At 41.3% G+C, this 27587-nt stretch overlaps 1 protein-coding gene across 3 annotated transcripts; it reads right to left on the reverse strand.

The window, feature by feature from the left end:
* Nucleotides 1-890: 890 nt before the first annotated feature.
* On the reverse strand, nucleotides 891-27463 carry LOC125885402 (ubinuclein-2-like). Of its 3 annotated transcripts, none has more exons than XM_049570902.1 (17): nucleotides 26889-27463; nucleotides 25858-25971; nucleotides 24110-24211; nucleotides 23158-23268; nucleotides 21008-21108; nucleotides 17876-18437; nucleotides 15284-15354; nucleotides 14739-14868; nucleotides 12321-12427; nucleotides 11841-11951; nucleotides 11021-11164; nucleotides 10112-10162; nucleotides 9933-9975; nucleotides 6878-8398; nucleotides 6580-6787; nucleotides 4896-4964; nucleotides 891-1972 (listed from the first exon to the last, which is right to left on the reverse strand). In XM_049570902.1, the coding sequence occupies exons 1-17, from the start codon at nucleotides 27189-27191 to the stop codon at nucleotides 1926-1928; spliced, it is 3795 nt and encodes a 1264-aa protein (XP_049426859.1). In that variant the 5' UTR covers nucleotides 27192-27463; the 3' UTR covers nucleotides 891-1925. The 3 variants fall into 3 exon arrangements, with proteins under 3 accessions (XP_049426859.1, XP_049426858.1, XP_049426860.1); XM_049570901.1 differs by having other exon boundaries at nucleotides 21008-21111; XM_049570903.1 differs by lacking the exon at nucleotides 4896-4964 and having other exon boundaries at nucleotides 21008-21111.
* Nucleotides 27464-27587: the final 124 nt, after the last annotated feature.

Consider the following 27587-nt stretch of genomic DNA (forward strand, 5'->3'; position numbering starts at 1 on the left):
ATTTTTTTCTCCAGACTCGCATTTTGCAGCATATTTACCGTCACAGTTTGCAACCATTTTGCCAACAGTTTGCTGGCATGTATAGGTCTTTTTCCCCAAGAGGAAGAGATCATCAGTGTTAGAAACTCCTGACATCTATTAAACTTTTTTCTCCCTCTGCTGCTCGTAATGACGGTTTCAATAACAGTCAGTGTCCGTCCAAATGTAGCACAAATTTTAATGTAGCGAACTAATGTAGTCAAACCTCAAAGAAAACCATGGACGTATAATAATAATAATGGAGAGCACACTGGACGATGGACAGGGAACGTTTTTTACAACTAATATGACAAATCCATGTGCTCCTGGAAGAGTTCTGTTAACAGCCCTGTGTGCACACATCAATGTACGACGAAGACGGCAGGTCATGAGTTATCCACTGAATCTGTTTCTAGTTATCAGTACACCAACTTTTACACCTCCCCCGAGCGTACAATTTTTTTGCGATATTTCGAGTTTTTAAAAATATTTTTGGCATTTCCACACTCAGGTTTTTAATGCTCATAAATAAAGCACACACCTAATATGACGCCACTCTTTCACTCAGGTTGAATCATTTTGCATCTGCCGCTTGTAAATTCCGCTTTGCATTCTGTCTGAACACACGCCAGAAAGAAAAGGAGTCTCGAGTGACATAAAAACATCTACAAACATTCACAACTCCAGAAATGCACTGACAAGTTGAGTAGAGGTTGAAAGCCAAGCGACGACTTGCACTTTTGCATTGAGCGTTTTACAGTCCTGCATAGATCTTTTCATACTTTTTCAATACAAACTAAGGCGTTGTGTTATATTAAGTTGGTTTGAGTCAATAAGCAGAGAAAGTAAATAAAAAAATCTTAACTCACAAGAAAAAAAAAACAAAAAACAACTAAAACAATTCAAGTAGGCTACAGTCTTGACGTTTCTCCCCCTCTCTCACAGGCGACTCCCCTCGTCAGATGAGGCGCCCAAAACTTTTTCAATTCAAGTCTTTTTTCCAGAAAAGGTCCAGTGTGATTAAACAGCACCAAAAACACACTGAGCGAGAGAGGGGCATCAAACTTACACTCGCTCATTATTGTGAAAAGGGGATACACGTCTTTACCCATTCATACTGAATAATCTGGAAAGAAATTAACAGTATATTGTGTTTTTTTTATGTACATACACACATTCAAATCATCGCTCGCTCTCTCTCTCTCTCTCTCTCTCTCTCACACACACACACACACACACACACACACACACACACACACACACCATAACATGTTTTTGTCCCTGTGTAAATTACAAATAATTTATCAATATTAATTTAAGCTACTACTTAACAGTCATTTGTGGGAGCAGAGGTGACCAACAATAAAATTTCTACGGACACGACGATTCCCACATCTGAGACAAAAAGACAGAAAAATAAAAATTCATTACTCAGTCTGTTTTGTTTTTTTTTTCCTTTTTCTTTTGTACTGCAAGAACGAGAGTCCTGTTATTCAACGTAAGCTTAAATACAAATTATATTACGTAGCGTACTACTCTCATCTGTACCACCACCTCGCTCACACTCATTCCACAGTGATCAAGGTCGGTCATATGTAAACATGTTGACAAAGAAAATAAAAATAAGCCAAATAAAAATAAAAAGTGTTCTCGTCATTCACTCCGTCTTGTTCTCATACCCGGTTCATTAGAAAATACAGTTAAATTAATTCATCGTTGCCACTTGTAGCGAGGATAAACTGATTCTCCTTTAGGTCCGTTTTTTTTTTTTTCTTAAAAGAGGCAGTGGAGCCCCGCCCCCTCATACCACGTCACTGTGTCAGTCAAAGTGAAGATTCCTATTGGTGGATGTATCCAGGAGGCTGTGATGTCACCTCGCTGGTGTCACCCTCCTGCGCAGTTATTGGTCAGTGGGATTTCCTCTTCATGTCTCCACCCTGGCTTTGGTTCGCATCTGAGTGGAGAGGAGGGAGAGTTTTAACACTTTGACATCTGGATGACAGGAAATCATCCGACAGCCTCCTGCACCAGATCAACGCTGAATATCTGAACCTCCCACACACTCTGGGATCATTTGAATGTATCACACGTACACTGAAAAGCTTCACCTCAACATTTTACAACATCTTTTAATTCCTATGTGAAAAAGTTTTTGTTTATGTACAATCTGAGTGAGGCCCCACATCAGGGACATCTTTAAATCACTTCTTAAAACTAATTATTATTATTTTATCTTTTCATTAATGTTGGCACACTTTTATTTCCAACATGTTTTATCTGTTTTATTATTGTTTTTATCTCACATTATTGTGGGGGAATTTTTTCCATTTTATTTGTGTGTTCTAGTTTAACTGTCTACTTCATGCCTGTTTTATTCCTGGTTCATTCAACCGTGTAAAATATTTTGTTACTTTATGTGCTGTATACAACAAAATATTATTATCATACTGTATTAATAAAGTTTATTGTTATTGTTATAATTTTGAATCCGATCCACTCTGAACACCTTTTAGGCCATATGGCTGCCAATCATCCTTCTTTTCCTTTCTTTTTTTTTTCTTTTTTTTTGTTTGTTTTCTTTTTTAATCTTGGTTATCATGACTATACTTTAATATTAATTAGTTTTTTATAACACGTGTCACTTTAAGCTAATATCGGAGTCATTATTTTGCTGAAACTAGGGCTGGGTTGAAATAGAGAAAATCAAATATCAAAATACCTCGATATCGTCATGATGTTGTTGGGTTGACTTTTGTGCTTTCAGAAAAAATTGACACAATAAGATATTTGGTAAATAATCATCTGTAATGTGGATATAATGACTAAGTGTCTAAAGGCAAATAATAAAACTGTTAAGTTCAGAAAATTACATCACCTTTAAAAACAGGGAAAAGAAGACACATGATATTACAACACCAAAAAGACCATAACTAGTCAAATATCATTTTAATATAATATTGATATATTGCCCAGCTTAGGGATGTCTCGATCCCGCTTTCCAATGTATTGTAACCGAGCGTCCTGGGTTCGCCTAACTGAGTGCAGGAGTCAAGACAACAGGTTCAGTGGCCACCGCTTCTCTTTATTCCGAGCAACACAGCCACACCTAACGGCGAACCTCACCTACCACAGCCCTACGGCAACTCTGGAGGGACAATTTGTTTACAATTCAGAATTTGTTTTACATTTTGTGCTGGTGAACCACCGATAAGCTTTTTGGATACTATTTAAATAAAAAACAAACCTTATGGGACAACTTGGATGCATTCTTTTTTTTTCTTTCTTAATGCTTAATGCTAATCAGGACAACCCTAGCCCAGCCTTAGCTGAAACTATTGATTATTTTTGTTATCTATCATTTTCTCGATGCATCAGTTGACATATAAAACATCAGAAAAAACAATATCCTACAGCAAAAATCTTCCCAATTCTCATATAACATATTAAATTTATTATCTATCTAGATGGGACAGATACTTTTAATTCTTCAATACTCATAATGGTCTCAGAAATCCAGTATTTGTCAGGCTGTACAGCCAACAGCTTCAACCTTACACTCGCTGCTTTTTAGGGGCAAAGTCAAATAGCTGTTGATGTCTATTGGTTAGACGGAATACTTCTGCGTTGAATTGGCAGCATATTTACACCATAGACTCTGTGTCGACGTAGAGCCTACGCTGTACCCTATGCCGTAGCCTGACGTGCGCCTCCCCAGAAATGTAACTACACGTCGCAGTGACGCAGACCTCCTGTCTATTTTTGTAAGCTGAAACCATTTCACTCAGTGGAAACAAAGCTTTTATTTACTTTAATTTCACAGATAAGAAACAACAAATTGCAGAGATAATAAAGCCTCCACAAAATAGCATTTTAAGTCTTGTGTATGATTTATCCTGGCTTCATACGAGCGGAGTAGATCTCCGCTCATCACTAGGCTAATGTATAGAATGTAAAATGCCATAGGCTTGTGCTAATAACATTAGCATGTTATATTTGTTTGGAAAACGGGTTGTATAGGACCGTTGTTTTTTTGGTGAACCTTGTGAGTTGTAATGGAGCCGAATTTTGTAACGTTACCTTGGTCATGTGATTCATACCTGACTGTGTCCTTCTTATATAAACAGGAGACTAAATATTAAGGTTTGTTGCAGACAGGAAATACTTGGTTATTTAAGAGGCACTTTATAATCTCAGAGGTGTAATTGAACACAGACTTTGGCTTTAGTGTCAAATGAAGTAAATAATAATATTCAGTGTGGAGTCACAGGTGGTTGATCACACGGTGAGCTGGTGCACCAGGCTGCTGTCAAACAGGATGAGCTGTGTTTCAGTTTGTGTCTCCTGCTTTAGATGTTCAGATGGCTATTTCACCTGAGCGCCATGAATAATCCAGGTCAGACTGGACTGTGAGCTTCGAGTTTACAGCTATGAATACAACTGAATTCAGCCATAGATAAAGCTGTATACATTCATTGTCGACATCATTTCAAACTACATCCCTAAGAGATGTTTTTTCTTTTTATAATTTATCCACATCACACCCTGCAGTTTGACTTGTTAACCAGACGGCTGCTCTCAAATCAAAGAACCATCTGTACATCCCAGAAAGAAACTGAATCCTCACTGTGTATTCGTCAGACTACTGAAACAACAATACATCTCTGAATAACGTCAGTAGCTTCATAACATGCGTCTACTGCACTGCAACTACAGAGGAGAAACCAGACGCATGCTAAACACCAAATATACTGAAGCAGGCAGAAAGTTACAGAGCAAACAACGCATCAGCCGAGCAGAGGACGACAGGTCGACTTGACACAGACAGATGGAGGACGAGGAGGAGGAGGAGGAGGAGGAGGAGGAGGAATGCAGATTACCTGAGAAAGCAAGCTGCAAGTGAGGAGGTAGGGCAGCCTGCGACCCTGACTGGAGACTCTTATACAGATCTGAGGAGAGATGGAGGGAAGATGAGAGGGAAGATGACAACAACAACAACAACAATAAGGGGGAACATAGAAAAGGTGATGCGGGGGCATGTTAAAATAGAAGACCAGCAACACAAAAGAGAGGAGAGGATCAAAGTGAGGTGGCAGCAAGGTACAAAAGGTGGAGATGACAAAGATGGACACAAAAGATGGTGAGAACAAAGGAAGGAGACAGTGGTTTATAAAACAAAATGGAGATGGGGCGAGAGATAAGGAGCACAGCAGGCACAGGGGAGGGACTGCTGCTGGTACACTTCAATATGAGTGCACACACATAAATAATAATACACCAGGCTGGAGTTAAAATTAAAACACTGAATATGTGTCACTTTGTTAGTTAATTCCTGCTAACATGTCCTTACGTCTCACACATATCTTGCCTTATGTACACATCCTCTGCAGTCTGCTTCACAAAGTGCTGAATGATTAATGATTATTTAAAAGGGACAGTTCACCCAAAAATTTAAAATACATACACCACTGAGCAAGCTAATGTTACGGCTCAGCCAAGGAGAACACCGTTAATGTCTACATCCTGCCAGTTACAAGCACGAGCCTCTCATCTATGAGTAGATGCACAGAAAAATAAGTATTTTTGATTTTGGAGGTGAACTGTCCCTTTAAGGTCGTCAAACTGCACAGCTACAGCTGACTAAATCCTCAGGCTACAGTTGTGTTTGCTGAAAAGTAAAAAGCAGCCCTTTGACTCTGGTGTCTTTAAACTTTTTAAAGCTTGTAAAGTGATGTTAATAAATATGAATATTACATTATTTAAGATTGCAATGTTGATACAAGAACCATTAATCATTCAGCACCTGCTCCACAAGGGTATTTTCAGCTGTATATATAAGATATATAAGATAGTCATTAAAACAAAGCAGTACAAAAATAGAATACACTCAAAAACACTGACCTAAATATCAGGGGGAAAATGTTTTTAAAGACTATAAAAAGGTAAACAAACATATACATTTTTACTCTGTGCCACAGAGCTGCATTGTTGTGCAAAACTATTAAAACACATGAACAATTTGAGTTGATCTGATGCCATAAAGACGTACTTGTTATCCAAATGTGTATTAATCTGTGACACAAAATAGTCCCTAACAAATCTAATCCTGTTAAAGTGATGTTTGCTAAACAACAGTGCCTAGCTATTATATGACATGATGAACGACATTTTTAAAAATTAAACTATTTATTTGTTACCCGTTTTATAAAGATCCTCACATCATGAGAAGGAATCAGTGGCTGATTGTTACAGACAGTGTGGGGAAACCAAAGAGTACTAACAGACTGACTGACACATTGCTGGTTTTGCTCTTTTTACAGAATATTTCAACAATAACAATATATCACCAACATTAACCTTTAAAATAATGAAGCCAATGTGTTTCTAACTGTCAGTTTTGTGTCCCTTTATATTGCTGCATGTGTTTTGTGAAAGGACCAAACAGAGCTTCCCCCTTAATTATTTTGTTTTTGGACTAAAATCACAAATATTACTCCCCCTTTTTTCCTTTTAATCAATGTTAAGCGACAAATCATGCTTTCACAAGTGAGTGTGCCCACTCACCCATTAGGTCGCTCTGTGCTAGAGGGTATCCTGAGTTGGAACTGGGGGCTGAGCCCATGCCAGCGACCCCTGGGGCTCCAGGAGGGCTGAAATTGAGCAACGGGGGAAACTGGAAGGGCAGCGAGACGGGCACCAGGCCTCCCAACATCCCAAAGCCCAGGGGCAGACCAGAGGGGCTGCCCAGGAGGGAAGTGCCTGCTGTTGATACCTGCAGAAACAAGATGCAATAAAAAACTGGTCAGACCTGTGACTCCATTGTTCATTTAAGAGGGAAGCTAAATATCAAAAAGAAACTAACCTGTGAGAGGTGTGACGTTGTGGAGGACGTGGCCAAAGTTCCTGAAGCCGCCCAACCGTTTCCTGCCTTTGAGCTCTGGTTAGCCCCGCCCACCACCCTCTGCCTCTGCCCGTGATTGGCTGAGACTGAAGGTGCAGGAGAGGCAGGAGTTTTGTCTGGGCGACTGCAGACAGCTGATACCTTGTTATTAATGGAGTTGTTGTTGATGCTACTGTTGCTCGTGGTGGACTGAGCTTTCTGGCCTCCGGCGAAGCTGAAGCTGCCCTGCGTCTGCTTCACCTGCCCACTACCCGATACACTGAAGGGGGGGCGGAAAGTTTTGGGGGATTTGGCGGAGTACTGGTGTTGTTGCTGTTGGCCGGGGATCATCTGATGGGAGAGCGGGTGTGACGGGGAGGATGACGGGGAGGGGGAGGAGGAGGGAGGTGGAGTGGGCGCAGGGGGCCGAGGGGTGAGCTTGATGATGGGAGAGGAGTTGCTGCTGTGGGAGGACTTGGTTAGGGTGGCCTGCATGGGCGTGATGAAGTTGGGCTGGTGGTGGTGGTGTGTGTGGGATTTACCTTGAGAGGAGTGTGAGGTATGAGAGGTGGGGGACGGCGAGGAGGCCACCGGGGAGGGAGGGCAGAAGGACTGCAGGCTAGGATGGGTGTTGGAATTGGAGCGGGACAGTGAGGAGGGGGAGGAAGAAGGCGTGATGCTGCTGCTCACACTGCCATTGCTGCTGATGCTGCTGGCTTTGGTGCTGTTCTTTGCCAGTCCTTGAGGGGCTCCCATAACTCCCAGCATCCCCCCCGGGCTGACAAAGCCCTTCTGATGGGGGGGCAGCAGAGGGGAAGCCGTGGGAGGAGGCCGCTGCTTCGGAGGCGACGGGGATGGGTGTGGATGCATCTTGCCACTCCCGCTCATCACCAAGCTTGGCCTGTGATTGGGTGATGCCATGGTAACAAGTCTCTGAGTCTGGGTTTGGCCCATGGAGCCAGATCCTTTGATCAGGCTGTAGGAACCATCTGCAGTCCTGGAGGCCAGCGACAGGCCAGCTGCCTGCACACGAGCCAAAGAGGAAACAGTGGGAGACGAGGAAGAGGAGGTAGAAGAGGAGGTTGGTAGCGTTGTTGTTGTTGTTGGCAAGTTCCCAGCAGACACAGCTGCCAGCGTAGCAGCCTCCACCTTAGACAGGGAATGTTGCTGCGTTGTGGATGCGACCGAGGCAGAGAGCTGAGAGGCTGAGGGGTAGTGAGGGGTGACAGGCGGAGGAGAGGAGGTGGGCATTTGAAGGGGTGGGGGCGACAAGGGACTGTCTGAGGGGCCCAGGCCCTTAGATGCGTTGCTGAGGAGGGCCAGAGCGTGGGAGATGGAGTCCAGGGAGGGAGCAGTCAGATCCTCATCCAGTGAGTCTGACAGACAGATGGGGGGCGAGGAGGAGGAGGGGGGCTGGCGGCTGGAGGTCAGATTAGATGCAGAGGTGGGTAAAGACGAGGTGGAGGTCATGGTGAGAGGTTGTTTGTGGATCCAAAGACCCTCCTAAAAAACAGAGAACACATGATCAGTGTCAGAGACGCAGAGAGAACCAGACCGCTATTTTCTAATGTCCACTGTTCCTCAGTTCAAGCTACAGTACAAAAACTTGTGTTGTACTTGCTGAACCTGTAAAATATTCATACAGCACTAAATAAGAGAGATCATTTGTATAAAATAGAAATCATATTCCTCTGCCTACTCTATTGATTTGTAGCATTAATTATTATTAATGGCCTTACTGCATGCAAATGAAAACAACCAATCAGAGCCGAGGAGTATCTAATGCAGCTGTCAATCACTGCTCATAAACTGTGGTCAAACTAAGCAGCGATGATCAAATATTAATCATGATTCTGTTACTGAATTGCCTATTTGTCACCACAAATGTTCAAAATCATATTTTAGTGTTTAGCTGTAACATGAAAAAGTCTGTGACCCGGCCGTCATGTTCGATACAATTAAACAGGAGTACCAGGCAACGCCCACTAGCTGGACCAACTTTCTCATTTTACAGCTAAACGGTACACTAAAATGTTTCTGAAAACATCTGAGGTGAGAAACAGGCAATGCGGTAAAAGAATCTTGATTCATATTTGTTCAGCGACTGACATGATTGACAGGTACATTAGAGACTCCTCGGCTCTGATTGGTTGTTGCTGACCGTGGTCTGACTCTAGCGAATGCCATTAGACGCAGTAGGAAAAGGAGGAAGGACATGATTTTTTCACATACTATCTCATGTACTTCTTTCAGAATATACTGACAGTTTCAGTAAATATGACATTAAGTTATTTTCATAAACGTTGCTGACTGTATCTTGAATGCAACAGACATTACGCAAGACTCAAAATGGCGAAATCAGAGCGAAGCAGCAAATCAATCCATCAACAGGACAGTATTATAGGACAGAAAATATGGGATTTTTTTGTTTTTTGTCACTGTCGTTCTTTAATGTTGCAAATGTTTTGCCAATAAAGATCTAAGTGGGGCGGAAAGTCTTGCAGCTTCCTTTTTACAGGAAGGCTTTTAATGTGAAAAAGCATCAGGTAATGTTGAGTTTTACTGACTATATTGTAACACTGATCAGGATTATGGCAAAGAAAAAACTACTCAGAGTTATGAAACATTACTTCTGTTTAACAAGTGAAACTCAGAGCTGTCCAGTGGTGAGTGTAACAGCACTCTGTGGAAATGCATGTTATACTAAAATTGCCATGTGAGCTGTGGTAGATTTTTCTACTCAGCCTTTATTTGTAGTGTTGGCTAAGCCCCGGGCTATTGTTTGAATACCTGCTTTTATATGAGAGTTACAAAGATAAGAACAACCCTCCCAGCATGGAAATAATAAAATACAACTCGAGACATCAAACACTGAGCAAATATGATAACTAGCAGCCAGAAAACACTTTATGGCAGCATGCTGTTTGGTAAATGGGTTCAGATTAAATTATTGTTGTGGCTTTAAAACTCCCACCACAAAAAAAGCATTAAGATATTTTCAGTTATTATATAGTATGTGATCTGAGCTGTCACTCACCTTGGCTTTGGCCTTGGGCCCAGGCACCATTCTCCTCTTGACTCTGTATGGAAAAATGCAGGCACATATTCACCCTCCTTTATTTACATTTTGCATTCAATCCCTGTCCCTGAGAAGCCCCCGAGTCGTTAGTGTTATTGAGGAAACACGAGCTGTGCGAGATAAAATAAAACACTTACAGGTTTCCAGTGAGGTGACTGTGAACAGCAAGACTCTCCTTGAACAGAATCCTGAGCAGAGGAAACACACAGCGATAAGAAACACACAGCATTCATGCCAGAGGACAAGTAGGGCTGGATTAATGTTGGGTTACATCTCTCAAGTGAATTTATTTGCAGACGTCGCTAGAGTTATATGAAGACCACGGTCGTTGATGTCATGGAAGCAGAGATTTTTCAATTAACTTATTTAAGATATCAAGTTGGAAAAAACGTGAGATAGCTGAGAAAAAAAGTGTGTTTAGGCTGCATACGAGCAGCAGATACATACGTGGAGATACTGGTTCACATACACAAAAGAATGCAGTGAGGAAATTAAAGGTGGAAGCATTTTAATTCTTGCAAACGTAATTTTTGTTTTCTGTTGCCACAGAAACAGCTATGTCCACTTTGACATGACATGAAGAATATGTTTATAGAGAACCTGTCTAACCTCTCAACTTCAAACACTAGGCTATTTTTTTTATAATAAATGACTATATTTGCTCAAAAAAAAAAAAAAAAAGATGAACTGCTATTTACAACAAACTTTGTTCGATGGGAAAAGTGCATAGATTCACCAACAGACTTAACTAATGCCACTCTGGAAAGAAATATGTAAACAGCTCTGTCTCTTGGCATCTCTCTCACACACATGCGCCGTTGTCATTTCTAACTTAATTCTAGTTTTAAGGTTAACTCCATTGTTTTCACCCTGGAGACTTTTCAGTAATTGTCTTATCACCACGAAGAAATTTGTTCACCAGCTGTTATATATAAAGGCTGCGTACACACAAGAACACATGCACAGTCGCACGCACACACAGAAAAACAAAGACACACACACACACACACACACACACACACACACACACACACACACACACAGACCTGGTCTGCATCCAGCCCTTGGGCCATAGTGGTTTGACCTCATTCTCTAAGAAGGCCTTGAGGTAGTCCTCCACAGACAGAGAGCACTGGTTCTCCATCTCGTAGCAGCTCAGCTTCACCCGCACCAAGCTGCACAGCAGGTTCCTGCACAAACACAAATGTTCAATTCAACACAAATCATTCACGATTAAAATCTAAATTAGGCTGCAGGTGCTCGGCTCATAATGACTGAGGAGACGGTTACTCTGCAGGGAGTCAGAGGTAATTATGACCTCGTAAAAACACATTTCTGAAAATGTGGAAGCCGTTATGGAATTGAATTATGACTGAAAAGCAGCTGTGATTCTGTCTCGGGGTTTTGGTAATGTCATTAGGACATTAAATCTTTACTCAGGGTTTCCATATTTGTGCAGAAATAAAATTCAGGCATTTCCCCTGTAACTTTAAAGCATTGCATAATGGGTAATGTAGGTGCTGGGTTTTGGAAAGTAAGGAGTGAGTCAATAAGATAAGTGGAGTTCTCATTCAAAGGTCTTGGTGATGAAGCGAACACAACCCATCATAATCTACAATCCTAAATATTCCAAACAGCTGAGGAATAATCATGACAAGGTTTGCCATTTCCCCCCTCATACATAGTCAAAACTTTCAAAGCCTTATTTTTTCCTCCATCCCAGCAACTCTGAACCATCTTTAAGTGGACACAAACAGGCATGATGCCTACATGAAGGGACAGGGAACGAGAAAAATGAGTCAGCATACAAAGTCAAACCTGCAGCATCACAAACACGTAACACACCATCCAGTCCTTGATCACTACCTGAGCTTGTCATCCCAGACAAACTTCTTCCGCGGGCCTATCACCCTTTTCCCGGGTTTTTCCTCATCTTCCTCCTCTGAGCCGTTCTTATCACCTTCTTCTGACTGCTGCCTGTCAGACACACACACACACACACACACACACACACACACACACACACACACACAGTTAGTAAAATGTAAACATACAAGCACCCATTCACAGACAGCTTGAATAAACTCGGATTACCTAACCAATGATTACTGCGGTCTTGTAAGTATATGCTGACTGAGTGTCCAGTTACAGAAAAAAAAAACTGTCTAAAAATATATCAGTTAAATGTCTCCCTGACTCCAGCTGTAATTCTTTTAAGAGATTTGGTTAGTAAAAATGGTGAACAGCCATAAGAGTAGAACCTGATCAGAAGTCTTTAGGTTTTAGTTTGAGTTCACCTGCTTAGCTTTGTACTTGCACGTCTTCTGAAACAGAAAAGGTACTTACTTTGCAACCTTGGCCATGCAGTCCATGTTGTATCTGGCTATCTGCTCTGGCATCACGCTACACACCGCCAGCTTCAGCTTTAACAATGGTGTCCGTAAGCGATCATCCTGAAGGAGAGACAAAGGGTGGTTGTATTAAGGACAGACCGAGGCAGAGGGAGAACAGGAATGAAAATGAGGGGAAAAGTTTGAGGGAGAAACTTGAAGTCAGAGATGGTGAGGGAAGGAGAGGAGAAAAAAAAATGTAGAGGCAGGGGGGACGTCAATAGGAAGAGTCAAACAGGGAGAGAGCGGGGGAGTATGTTGATGTATTTTGTCAACAATGCTACTTTAATGGTCCATGACCAAACACATTTGGAAACCTGTTTTCAGTGACAGTCCTCATCGCACTAGTCAGCCTATACTGAGATCCCTGCACATTAACGACTGGAGAAGTGAAGATGGCTGAGGATTTAACGCTATATGAAAAGGCACAAATAATGTGGAGAAACTAGAGGATCAGATTTAGACAAAAGCAGGTCACAGTCTCAAAAACATAGCTGTAAATTTAGAAAACAGAGTTTGAAGGAAAACCTTAAAATCATATTTAGTTGCTTCCCTGATTTGTTTGTTATGAAAAAACCCAAATAATTTATTGGTCACACATGAACATGAGTGTGTAAATAAGCCACAAGGGCCTATAAAAAAATCCTTGGTGTGATGCGATAAAAATAGAAACGCAAACAGGAAGTGGGTTGTAGAAAAACAAGGTACAAATCTCATACAGTATCCAAGTCAGTTCAAAGGTGTAAATAGGATCAAAAAAATAAATAAAATGTGAACATTCATAGTTTCAGTTTTGGTGATTTGGCCCTGAATCAGCTACAAGGTGACTGTGAATATGGACCTATTTTTTTCCCTGCACATACACTTCTAACTTATCTACAACATTAATATGAGAATCAATTTATATTCCTTTTCCATTCCTTTTATGTCGAGCAATGACATTTTTATAATAGTTGTTTTCTTTGCATGACAGTCCAGCTTTAATTACATGGTTACAGTCTGCATTTTCAACGATTTGACTCTGCTTTAAGTATAAGATGCTGCAAAAAAAATTTGAAAGTTATGGAGCACTGACATTTACAAAAGAGTATCAGGGCTAGGCATAAGGAAGGAAGTAAATCAGAGAAAGAATAGAGAGAATATCGTTAAAAAAAATTTGGAGAATAAAGTTGTAATACAATTTAAAGAATAAAGTCTAAATGCTGAGAATAAAGTCAGCTCATCTGGTCCACCAAATTGTGTGTTGTGATACAGTACATTCTCTCTGTAATGCATGCACTTCTAACCATCAATACCCTTGTATCTGTTCATTACCAGCTATTTCAATTTTCACGAATAAAGGCACCACTTCTACGTCCATGTGTTTTCTACTTCTGAACAGACGCAGCAATTTTAGGCACAATCTGTTCAAAGTCCTAATATTTATCACAACATTGTGTTTATGTGCTAAAAGAGAAATACTTTCCTTGTTAATCAAACTGATTCCTAAGTACAGTTTCACCAATTCATCTACACTAGGCACAGTGTAGAGGCAGCCATATGTGCTAACGTTAGTGGTTTGATTTATTCTCATAAGCTGGACTGTAATGTTGAAATGTCAAATTTATTATTCACATTTACGCTTTATTCTTGAAATGCAAGAAAAAAAAATCTACCTCCTATAACGCATTTTTTTTATTCCTGGCACTAATATTAAAAAATGTGACTTTATTCTCAACATTTCAGCTTTATTCTTGTAATGCAAAATAAAAAAGGTTCTTTCCATATGTCTGGCCCTAAAACTCTTCCACAGCAGTGAGAATAAGGCCTGTGTCCAGCATTTTTTAGGCTACAACTTTCTGAACACACCCACCTCACACAGCGATTGGCCAGATGTGCAGAGGTGTGAAAATAAACTGGATATGAATCTCCACAGAGCTATTCCTATCACGTCCCATGAGTACAAACAAGTGAAACACTGAATGCTTCAGAGCAGAGACTGTCCAACAATATGTGCCATTCACCCTTTTTGCACAATTATCACATCTTGGCGCTCTCCTCAACAGCAGCTATTGCCTTCAAATGTGGTCAGACAACACTTGATGCGAACTAATTCTTTAGAGCGTCCTAAATCATGAAGTTCAGACACTGATGTGATTTTAATTTCAGGGCATCAATTATGATTTCCTGTGAGTCCTGTTCTCAGTTGAAAATACTTTTTCTGATTAGGTTTGATAGTGTACATGTACAGAGGCTTCAGCCCTTTCTGAATCTGGCTTTTAATAAACACAGAGCAATCAAAAAGGCTGCGGTGAGAAAGACTTTTTGAATCAGATTCTAGATCAATTTCAAATGAGGTAATTTCTCACTCCCTCCACAGATGAGCCTCACCCACCTGAATGTTGAGACTGAGCTTCTTCAGGCGTTTGAGGAGGGCTTCTTTGTTGCACGGCACAAACGCCTCCATGTGCGAGTAGATGCCTGAGCGCACCTCAGGAGGCTGCTCCTGCACCTGCAGCTCAATGCTGAGAGGAGGAAGAGGAGGGAGAGAGAAAAAAAAAAATCAAGATTGTGAAATACAGAAGGGGTCGAAAAATCAAGGAGATGAACAGTTATGGCAGTGGAGACAAACATGGTGGGATACAGACAGACAGAATAAAACAGAGATGGGAGATTGAAGTAATGGATGGGGAAGAATAAAGGGTAGTTGCACAGAATGAGGGGAGGGTGAACATAAAGTTGATGGCACAAGAGAGAGGAATGGAAATGAGAAGCATGTCATTAACACAGACAATGAGAGACGCAGGGAAAACAAAACACTTTAAGACAGCAGGAGAGGTGGCGAGGGAAATCTGCTGAAAATGAGTGAGAAACACTGAAAGGGAGGAGGAGTGTGAGCTGGGATTTGGCTGACGGTGATTTAAAAACTGTCCTACTCACTCCAGGAGAATGTTATTCATGTCCAAGGTGAAAAATTTCTTCCTGCCCTCTTGATCAAACTGCCGCGAGGCCTGTAGGAGAAAAGGTTTAGTCAGCATACCAGCACTGTTCCATACAGGACAAATACATATACATATATCTGTGATGCTGTGCCTTTGATGGGGTTGTACTGACAGAAACACATTTCCTCCTCTACCTGACACTGCCCCTCTCCTTACTCTGATTCTAACCATAAACTTCTAAGGATGATTTTTACGCTTCTACCTAATTTGCCCTTTCACTTTGGCTGGTGTGAAAGATGTCAACTGAACTCTGGAGTAGACTAAACAAACATATCTTCCAAGCGGTAATTTAAGCATGAGTTAAAAAGATACACTACAGTTAAATCCACCTGTCGATCACAAGAACCTTCGAGGATCTCCCAGTTTGTATATGCAATAGGTATACACAATGTGATGTAGTTGGCATGGTGTTAACACCATCAGCAAGGGAGTGCACAAAATTTCCCTGATCAATCAGACAGTGTGAACTCATTACAACAGCGTGTGTTGTGCTTGTGTTCTAACCTGAATCGTCAGTTCCTCAATTAAAAAAGTGAGAAACAAACAAATTGCTCTTTTCTATCCTGTTTCTATCTGTCCATTTATGACATATGAGGTGCAGCTGCAGTCTTGACGAATAATGCTCATAATCAACTATTTCTTTGTGAACTTGTGTGACCACAAGCTAAGAAAAATAATCACCTAAGAGGCATTAAAGTGCTGCATGATCTGCTGTCTGTTGCTGGAATTTGGTTTTCTCTACATAGAGCTGATAATGCAGGAAGACAGTCACCAAAACTGTCCTGTTGCTCTGTTTGACTTCATGTTCACAGCTCTTGGTTTATGTGTAAAATGTCAGTCTAAACGCAAAACAGACAAGAACCAACAGGACAGCTTTTTCCTTGGTCACTTGACCTGGAAGTGGTGGCGCTGACTAAGGCTGGATACCAAAAGCTGGTGCTAATGTAGTATCAGTTCCTGTACAACCAGTGCCCGCTAGAAAAACTCACAACACAGATTTCGGTGCCTCGTTTAGGTGCCAGGGAGAGCAAGAGAGTGTGACAGTGATGAGTGACAGTTAGGTTGAGGCATCTGGAGCAGAGAGTATGACACTGAGCCAGATTTCTATGTCTTGCTTGCCATCTGCTGATTTAACTGTAAACGGTGCAAGAGAAGTTAGCCAGCGAAGGTAGCCTCCCTTAAGGTGATCTGTCTGGACCTTAAGGTGGGCTAGCTAGCTAGTGACGATTTCAGCCGCTCCTAAACAGATAATGGAAGTAGAGTATGGCTGCTGAGCCTCCCCAGGGAGATGATTAGCTCTGTATCCATTATTCAGCATTAAGTTACTATAGTTTTGTTGTATTTTACCTTTTATGTGATTTTGTAAAGATCATTTTGTATTTATTCATATCTATATGTTTAAGTATAGTTTAACAAACTGCTTTAATGTCAGTGACTGTCAGTTTGTGCTTTATTTTTCCATTTACGCACCAGTACCATTTTAAAAGTATAGTTTTAGCACCAGAAATAAAAAAAAAAAAGTACCAGAGGATTTCCAACCCAACACCCCCCTCTTTTTCTGTAGGCCTACTGAACTACACTGCAGAGTGGAGTCTTTTTTAAAACTGAGACTGACAGCTGTCTCACATGAGCCTTCGTGGGGAGAATGCGTATCGGTAGATCCATGCTTGCCTCCTATATGAAATGTGTCCTGTATGAAAGAGCTGTATCCTCACTGTCCTGCATTAATATAAACTATAATAACCTGGCTATAGGTCACATCTCTCGCCTGTATTAACACTGCCTCACTCACTCTTTCTCTCCTTACAGTTCTCATGCATTAGATCTGTGCTGTTGACTGTGTAGTTGCTCTGGCTGCTTCGACATGAAGTATATCAGTGTTTAAGTTTGCTGTCTGTTGTAGTGTAAAACATGATGTTAATAACTATTAAATATAAATTATTCTGGCCTTTACGTCATTATACAGAAGTCTCACTGACTTCCAGCATCCCTGGACTAGAGTGACACTTTCTTTAATGAATTCAAGAAAATACTCAATACTAATGTTGACTCTCCCGAGCTTTCCCCCATATGTTATCTTTGGAAGCAACCAAAGAAATCCATTTCTTTATTTATTTCTCTGCCTCCCTCCTCCTCCTCCTCACTCTTCTTCACCTCTGTATACTTCACTTGAATCATCCTGCTCAATTGCCTTTCTCTGCCTCTCTTTACATTTTTACCAACACCTAGAAAAACAATTCTCTGCTACGGATGGACTCTGTGACTGTGAGATATACAAGCAACAAGAAAATAAGAACTTCTTCAAAGGCAGCGAGGCCGACCCTGCTGTTTCGGTTACATAAAAACCCTCAGGGTTCAGCTTGGAGCCGTGTTCCTCCACTGCTTTAGAAGAGACTATTCTCGTTGGACTAAACAATAACAATAAACATTTTGTGCCACTTCCTGAGATTATGGGCATTTGTGTTTAACTTCAGCAAAGAGGCTTCACAGGTAATTGCAGCCGCCCACAGACGGGCTACGGTTGACTCACCGCCCGCAGGTCCTCGATGCGTTTAATAAGAGGAGCAGGCAGTCCATCGGGCAGCGGAGGCGGAGAAAACAGTCCGCTGGAAGACCCCAGGCCTCGCCCTTGGCCACCTCCTCCTGCTGCTGCTGCTGCTTTATGAGCCGGAACACCGACTCCCAGAATGCCGTTCTCCCTGGCAGCCACCATGGCGTGCTGCTGGTCAGTGTCCAACAAGCCGAAGTCCAGGTCGCCTAGGAGGTCCTGCAGCTCCTTCTCGTTGGCTGAGCCCAGCAGTGACATCACAGCGGGATCCGAGGTGAGGTCTGCCAGTGAGAGGTCGTTGCTGGCTGTGTTGCCCTGTGAGTGGGTGGAGTTGGAGGCTAACAGGTGGTTCGTTGAGTTGGCGGAGTGGGGTTTGTTAGCCACGCCTCCTGCCAAGCCGGGGTGAGCCATGTTAGGGTTTCTTTTCCTCATCTCCTCCTTCTCCCGGGTGAAGCGGCGGAGCATGGCCGCCAGGTAGAGCGAGTCCTTCATCAGCTTCTTCCTCTTCTTCTTCTCCGGCCGGTGGAGGTTGAGGGCTGTCACACTGTTGGAGGAAAGCACAGCAATGCCTGTTTATGACAAAACGCTTAGTGCATGTTTTGGATGAAAGGCTATATAGTGCCTCAGACTGCATCAGCATTTAGTTTCACTTCATTCATTCAATCATTCATTCAGCCTGACACACAGTACACTTACAGGCACATTAGTATACAGGTTCTGATCTTATTTAGAATATGATGATGACATGGAACATGACAGAGCTGGTTATCCCCGTTCACATGGTTATAACAGTATTCACTTCTCTGATAATCTGTGTGCAGCTGTGTCTTGAATCCTCCACATCTCAGTCACTATATCCTGTACTAACTGAGAATGATCAGATGGCCACAGTGTCCCAGTTTCTATCAGAGAACTCCAGGTAGCATTTTCAGATTTCTCAAAACTGGGATAAGTCTTTATCCAGGTTTTTGAAACGAGGGTATCAGAATCAGAATCCAGTTTACTGCAAAGTAAGTTTTCACATATAAAAAAATTGAGTTGGTGTTTTAATTTATAGACAAAAAACAAATGTCGAATAGAAAAAAATACAATATTTTTTTTAAAATATGCACATTTAAAATATAACCATTTAAAACAAAAAACCTAGGCAAAAATATGCACTAACACATTCTGGGGGATGTGCACAGTAGTGCACTTCACAGTATAATATCATAAAAGCAGATAGTAGTCCAAAAAGATGTGCGTTAATATAGCACATATAGACAGATGTGAAGACATTAATCGAAAATAGTGGCTATGGAGGGGATAAGAGTCCAATGTGGACTTAAGTGGCCTTGAACCTATATAGTGCCTTTTTTAGTTTTGTCTTCTGACCGTCAGTCAAAGCATTTTTAAACATTCACCCATTCACACACTCATCCACACACTGGTGGCCGAGGCTACCATTCAAGGTGCCACCTGCTACTCAGTCTAAATATTCACACACATTCACACACAACCATCAGGAGCAATTTGGGGTTTAGAAGACAGGATACTTAGACATGTGGACTAAAAGAGTCAGGGATCAAACAACCAATCTTCAAATTTGCGGACAACCTCCTCGACCTCCTGAGCCACAGCAGCCCGATCTATATCTGATGTTGTACATAGATATTAGGGCTGGGCAATATATCAATATTAAATCAATATCACAATATGAGACGAGGTCTTAGATTTTGTAAATCACAATATCATAAGTGTTGTCCTGTTTTAAAGGCTGCATTACAGTAAACTGACGTAATTAACTGAACTTAGCAGGCTGTTGTAGCTGTTCTATTACTCACCTTTACCCACTTAGTCATTATATCCACATCACTGATGTCTATTTATCTAAAATTTAGATGTAAATATTTTGTGGAAGCACAAATACTCAATAGTATTGCAACATCAATATTTATGTATTCGGTCAAAAATTACGTGATATTTGATTTTCTTCATATTACTCAGCCTTCGTGGATATCATGTTCACATGTATGAGATTATTAAGTATTTCTGTAAGTCAACTTGCAACAACAGCTGCATCGATCTCATCCACTATTGTTGCCATTTTTCTTTTGCTATTTTTCATTTATGGAGGAGGATGATATCCTCATTCTTAGTCCTGCCTAGTCAGTTCTGACTGGTTGACCGAAACAACCATAAACAGGCACAACAGAGGACCTATCTGAATTGCTGAACAAATCTGAGATAGACATCCTAATAAGGCACAAAGACAATTTCAGTTACATTTAAGGACAAAAAATACGTAGGCGGAGGTATAAAGCGCCAGATGAAAAACAAAAGAAACCCATGCGAGGAATGAGAGCCATTTTCCCTGAGAAACCGAGGCATCGACACATGCTGACAAAGACGACTCAGGAACGTGGGAAGAGGAACTGTGGGGATTCTGCGGGATTAACCTGCAGTCTGAAGATCTGACACACACACACTCACATATATAACATCATCTCTTTCATAATGGCACAATGGCAATAGCTGCTGCTATTTCTGGAAGTTATTTTCAGAATGGCGGCATGTTGGAGTATTCGGCCTATCTGAGCACGGATCGCGGGGCGTTTTCTGGAAGGCGGTTGGCTTGTCACAGCAACTAAGAGCAAGTCGCAGTCAGCATCCCTGCCTCATGATAGATGTATGAGAGGATCCGCACAAAAGCCCAGGAGTATAATGTCACACAGGGTGGTGGATTATTAGCACGGTAAAGAGTGAACAAATGCGTCATCACATATTCACAGTGCCCCACAGATCCACGGGTGTCCAAAAGGTCAACTTTTCAAGCACAGGAGATAAACACGTCCCTTTACATAACAGCATATGTGACATTTTTAAACAGGTTGGCTTAACTGTAATGAATCACTTGACTAAGTGGATGTTTTTTTAGATCTATTTTACAGATGCATGCAAAGTGATGGACTCTTTACGAGAGACAAGGCAGCTTGATCAGCTACTCATGAGCCATTCATTCAGCTTCTTAATTACCATACATCCAAAAATCCTTTACACGCAGAAGTGTAACTTCACCAACTGACACAAGACGACCACAAAAATTCAGTAATATCTTACTGCCATGATTCTCACCCTTGTTTCGGTACTCTGTTCTTCTTCAGGTTCTTCTCTTCCAGATTATTCACTTCCTTCTTTTTCCTCTTCTTAATCACCTGCTCCTTGTTGTCAGTCGGCTTCTGAAACGAAAGCACAAGCACGCCTTAACTCAACTAAGCAAAAGACAACAGTGCACAGTGAAATACGATCGATTCTGTATGAGGAACACATGCTGTGCTGTGTGTGTGTGTGTGTGTGTGTGTGTGTGTGTGTGTGTGTGTGTGTGTGTGTGTGTGTGTTTTTGAGTGAGTGTGCACCAGTATGCCCTTCAGAGATTTCTCTTGATGTGGTGAAAGATAATGTCTACATCATGTATCGCTAAAACCAATGAAAATCAAGCTCCTGTTGGAAGGCCGTTCATGTGCTTCATTAGGACTGTTGAGATCCTGCTGTGTCATATGTTGCAATAACAATGGGATGTGCCAAATGTTAGTAACCATATTATATATCGAAATGAGAGTCGGATATAAAATGTAATATAGATGTTTTCACGTCTATGACCATTAGTCCACGGTTATCAGCATGTTGTTTTGGGAGTAGTGGGAGGTGTTCAGTCAAGCTAGCAGCTCTGTGAGGCTGTAATTAGGCTCAGTGGTGTTCTGAACTGGACGCTAACATCAGCATGCTCATGATGACAATGCCAATATGTTGATGTTAAGCAGGTATATTGTTTACCATGGTCACCATCTTAGTTTAGTGTGTTAGCACACCAACATATGCTAACTGGCAGAGTAGGTCATGAAAATTAGGGATTTATCCTCCAAGAAACGTAAATGTGTAATGTGCAATATTCTGTACCAAACCACCCAGAAGTGGTTGAAATATTTCCATCTGGACCAAAGTACTGGTCCTAGCGGCCAACTGACCACTGGCACTTGTGTCATTAAAGGTATCATTTTCTTATCTTTTATATATTTCCATCGAGGATATTTGATCCTTTGGGTTCTGTAGTGCAACAAATTTGAATAAGTTACCTTAGCATATCAAAATAATAATTCTGGTTTTCCAAACATTCGAAGGTATGAGCTTATCGTCCTAGTTTTTGTTCATTCATCTTCTTCTAACCGCTTCATCCTCTTGAGGGTCGCGGGGGGGCTGGAGCCTATCCCAGCTACATCGGGCGAGTACACCCTGGACAGGTCGCCAGACTATCGCAGGGCTGACACATAGAGACAAACAACCATTCACGCTCACATTCACACCTATGGACAATTTAGAGTTATCAATTAACCTAGTCCCCAATCTGCATGTCTTTGGACTGTGGGAGGAAGCCGGAGTGCCCGGAGAGAACCCACGTTGACACGGGGAGAACATGCAAACTCCGCACAGAAGGGCTCCCACACCCGGGATCGAACCGGCAACCCTCTTGCTGTGAGGCAACAGTGCTAACCACCACACCACCGTGCCGCCCCCTAGTTTTTGTTATTGTATGAAATTAAAAAAAAAAAAAAAATCTTGAATTTTTGACTTGAAGTAATTTCAATGGTGATAATATATGCATGTATTGTGTTGGTTTGTTGTTGTTAGTACCCTGATGTTTCCCAGCCACCTGCATTTCTGCATCTTTGCTAATTTTACATAACGAACCATACAGGAAATAAGTCTTGGAGTTTGTGTATGCTCATCAACTTTTATAGTAGCATGTAATTCATGGGAAAAAAAACAACAAAATTAAAATATATATATATATATATATATATACACACATATATATCCATTTCCATGTCTTTTCCGGGCTTTAATATGAGTTTGAAAAGCTGTATAATCGAGCCACCTAATTTAATAATCAGTCTGAGAAATTTTTGGGGGGGAAAAAAAGTCAAAATTCCAGCTCTTAAATGTGAATATTTTCTGGTTTCTTTACTCCTCTTTGACAGTAAACTAAATATTTATGGGTTGTAGACAAAACAAGACATTTTAAGGACATTATCCTGGGCTTTGGGAAACAGAGAGCTACATTTTTCACACTTTTCTGACATGTTATAGACCAAACAACTATTCACTTAATCAAGAAAATAACTGAAGGATTGATCAACAATAAAAATAACTGTTAGTTGTAGCCCGGCTGGATATTAACTGCTTTATGTTACTATCGTTTCGTTATGAACGTGTTAAGATAGTCTCACCTTGTCCTCCTCTCCCTCGGAGTCGGAGGCCGCTCTGAACTGCAGCGTACCGGTGTTGATGTAAAATCCCCCCAGCTTTGTGGTCAGAGAGGCAGGCACCAGCTCATCATACTGAGAAAAATAACAACAGAAGACAGTTTGTATTATAAGAACATAGAAATCTGGGGAAACAATAAATCCTCTTACACAACAAAAGCAGATCTTGTGATCATGTTTTTTGTGAACATTTTACAAATAAGCCCATTCTCTTCTGCTGGTCGGTAAAAATGGATGACTTGTGCACCAAAATAAATAAAATGACTAAAAAAACCAAAACAAAAAAAGTCGCAATCCCTGCAGGCCACAGATGAAACACTTTTCCATAACGGAGCATATCAAAACAAAAGGAGAAAAGGGTCAAACAGGCACTGCCAATTTGTGAGAGCAGAGAGGATAGCTATCAAAACAGCAAAACAAATATCATATAATGGCAGAGATTCCATACAAAGAGTATAATTCTAGCTATTAGAGTGAGACAGAGAGCGATATCCTCTGAATACTGAGCAACAAACACCGACAAACCAAAACAATGACATATCCCTATGTGGACACAAGCAGCACGTACGTATTCATGAGTCATGAGGATGATTTTAGACCGCAGTCTCGGGTTGGCTCTAAGAAGGGACAAGTGTCTATCTTTAGAAGTGCCACTGAATGCACTGTATTGAAACATCAAGCCAGGAAATAAATATTTAACCACAGAGGAATAATGTCTACCTCAACACAACACGACATGAGAACAGGAATGTGACAAGGACAGCAAATTAACCAGCAGATAAAACAGGAGACAAAGGGAACAATGTGTTATGTCATTACAAGACTAAAGAGAGAATGAATAAATGTGATAGCCTTGAAAAAAAAACAACTAAAGGTGAAAAATCACTTCATTATTAATAAAGTGAGGCGCACTCACAGCTTCTGAGTTGTCGATAAAGGGGTCTGTCTCATCGTAGCCAAAGCCTATATCAATCAAATCCTGCATTCTGTCCTTCTTCTTCTTCTTTTCTGCGTTACCCTGGAAAATAATTAAAAAAAAAAAAAACATTTAAAAATATTAACTTTTGATTTCATTTCACATGAAATTTCCTTACATTTATTCTAACCTTAAAGGTAGGTAAATAAAAAAATACATATTCTTCCTCTTACCTGTAGTGCTATTTATCAGTCTAGGTCATTTTGGTGTGAGTTACAGAGTGTTGGAGATATCTGCCTTCTCTCAAATATAATGGAACTAGATGGCACTCTGCTTGTGGTGCTCAATGTACCAAGAAAATACATTTAAAAAACTCAAAAGCAATGAAATTATGACCTGATTTCTCAAGATAATCCAGAGACCTTGTTGTGCACAGATTCATGGAGGAACTATTTTCTTACAACCAACTACACCCACCAACTGTATTACCATGAAGGAGGAAGCATGCATCTACTCATGGTCAAGAGCTGTGAGCTTCCTCAATGGTGCTAGGTGAGCTAAAAGTAGAAGCACGCTTTATTGATAAAAAGCACAACAGGTATATGGAATAATCTTTATTTTTGATTTTGGGGTGAACTGTCCCTTTAATCTTAAAACGACCCATTTCTAGAGTGAGGATTTACAAAATGTCCTCACTTTCTCCATGTGGCTGTTGTTTTAGGGGCATTTGGACCTCTTAAGACACAAACACAAAAGACATCTAGAGCCAGACTGATAATTCAACCATGCCAACATATTGGGCCGATATTGGTTTCTTACAGATATATTCTACTGGCATATATATCAGCCGATAAGTAGTGAGAAATTGCACTACATTGCAAAAGATATGTTTAAGGCCATTCAGAAACACTTGCTCCATTACATAGTCTGTTCGCCAGAGAGCACAGACTAGTTCATTTTTCAACTATAAAATGCCCCACTCAGTATGTTTCTCTGCCGCAATTCTTTGAACCAACAAACAAACAAACAAACAAAAGGTATGCAATAAGGTACAAAAATGAGACAATAAAATCAGAAACTGCACTGGTATTGGATACTTTAAATTCTCAAATATCAATATCAACCTGAAAATCCCAGTTTAGTGAGGCTGCAGCAACAATCAATACGAGACTGAAAATATCACGAAATATATATTTAACCGCATCTGTTCCTCCAGAGTTTTTTCCTTTGTCCCCTTTTCTCCAAGTCTACGGAGAGAGGGTGTCACCTGTTGTAAAGCTGAGATTTTGGGCTATATAAATTAAATTAACTTGACTATAACAAGATAATTAACAGTAAATTTGACCAATATATCAGCCGATATTATGTAATTGCAGATAGTGGTATTGACATATGTGTTGGTCATTATATATATATATATATATATATATATATATATATATATATATATATATATACACACACACACACACACACACACACACACATTTATTTCAGACATAATATCACTATTACATTGCCCCACCAACCGCTTTAAAGAAAGCCTCTGACAAGTTGATTTTTCAACCATAAAATCTCCAACTCATTTTTGTTTACATTTAGTGCTCATCAGCCAATTTTTTGAAACTCTCAAATATCCGTATTGGTATGGGCCTCAAAAATCCAGTATTTGCCAGGCTATAAATTTTACATCATCAGATTAGAAACACTTCAAATGCAGAGATTAAAAAACAAAACAAAAAACTCACATATTTATTTTCAAACTTTTTTGCCAGGGCCTCAACCTGGAGCCGCTCTCTCTCATCATCATTGAAGGGGTCATTGGGAGTGTGGGCTGGAGTCAGACTTGGAGGATTCTTTGCCTGGAAAACAAATGTGAAAATTATGAATATTATTAACATCAAGATTAGGTCACAGGAATGATCAGAATTCAAAACTTGGATTAGACAGTGTCAGACCACCCTTACACAAAAACACAACCTGGCTCTGTGCTCAAACCTCTGAAAAAAAGGAAAATCCAGTTGGTAAAATATCAATACATTATCATAATATTACCTGCAAACTTAAAATAACTGAATAAAAAAAACATACAGTTTGCCAAACATGGTGCTGGCATGATCACCTTTTAGATCCAAATAAGAATTATTCAATTCAGCTGTGGTTTGCAAACTTTTTCCCACCAATCTCCAACTCATGTAAAACATAATTGCAAAAACTGGATCATCCCAAACTGCAGAGTATCAAAATGAGGCGAGCTTCTCTTTGATCTCACAGCTCTGACATTTGCCTTGCTCCCATGCTACATCCTGGTACTTCCATCAGCAATGCTCTATCATCTATCTATCACCCGCAGCCAGAGGGCCAAACTGCATGTGGCATTTCCAAGTGCTGTAATGGCTGTGTGACTGGGCTGTTGCTGGGCAAGTCTGAGTGAACAGGACACAGGTAGCAGCACGAGATAAGCTATATCTCTACATGTTCAGAAAGAGGAGGTCCCTCGATATAGAGCTACAATCTGGCAGCAGAGCGCAGCTGAAGTTGGAAAGCACGCAGAGTGGACTGGCTGAGCTGCGTGCTCAAAAAAACTGCTGCTGTCTTTTGTGTTGAGTCGCACTAATGGTCAGTTTCAGCCACGCTAGTCCACAGAAGGACAAGGTGCACTTCCCCCCTCTCACTTAGCAATGACAAGTCCTCACAAACACTTCCAAGAGCAAATAAAATTAACTCCAGCTCCAGTCTCACCCGGCCTGGTAGTGTTAGTCAAACTGGGAGACCCTACCTGGAGGTTCTGGATGAGTTCGCCGTAATTAAACTCGGCGGAGGAGCGGTCGTCAGGCTCCGGTAGGGACAGGTTGAGCCGCACCGTCACCCTCTTCTCGGCTCCAGCCGTGTCCCTGTCGCCGGTTTTGCCGAGGCGACCGTTGCTGGCAGCACCCCCTGCCCCGGTCGCTGCCTCGACCTCCCCGGCTCTACCGAAGTTGAAGTCGGCCTCATCCTCCAGCCGGCGTTTCCTGGACTCCGCGGCTGCTCCAGCTGCGAAGGCCGAGAGGGTGACAAATTGCACTTTTCTCGGTTCGGCCATTTGGATGAGCTGCCTGCCTGAACCTCGCTCCGGACAGACAGCGACAGCGAGGAGAAGAGCTACTTCGCGAAACTACTCCAAATTGGTGGATTGAAGAAGGTTTCGCGAAGCTCCGACGGCTGCTCGGTGCCTAGACGGATGTCAGGGCCTCCTCCGCACCATACGAATTGAACTCCAGGGGATGCGACGGTCGGGGAAAAGTTGTTTTTTCGGCAGCTACTTGCATCCTCAATTTGCTATGGGACCGACACATTCACAGGAGCCATCTTGGGTTTTCGGGAGTAAATAAAATATCAGAAGAGAGGGGTCGCTGCGCCTGCGCGTACGCACAAAACGGAAGCACCGTGACACGGGGGGTCGTCACGTCCAATCACCGCGTGCCCCGATCCTAAACCC

This window comes from Epinephelus fuscoguttatus, linkage group LG3, assembly GCF_011397635.1.
Source record: "Epinephelus fuscoguttatus linkage group LG3, E.fuscoguttatus.final_Chr_v1".
Lineage (NCBI taxonomy): Eukaryota > Metazoa > Chordata > Actinopteri > Perciformes > Serranidae > Epinephelus > Epinephelus fuscoguttatus.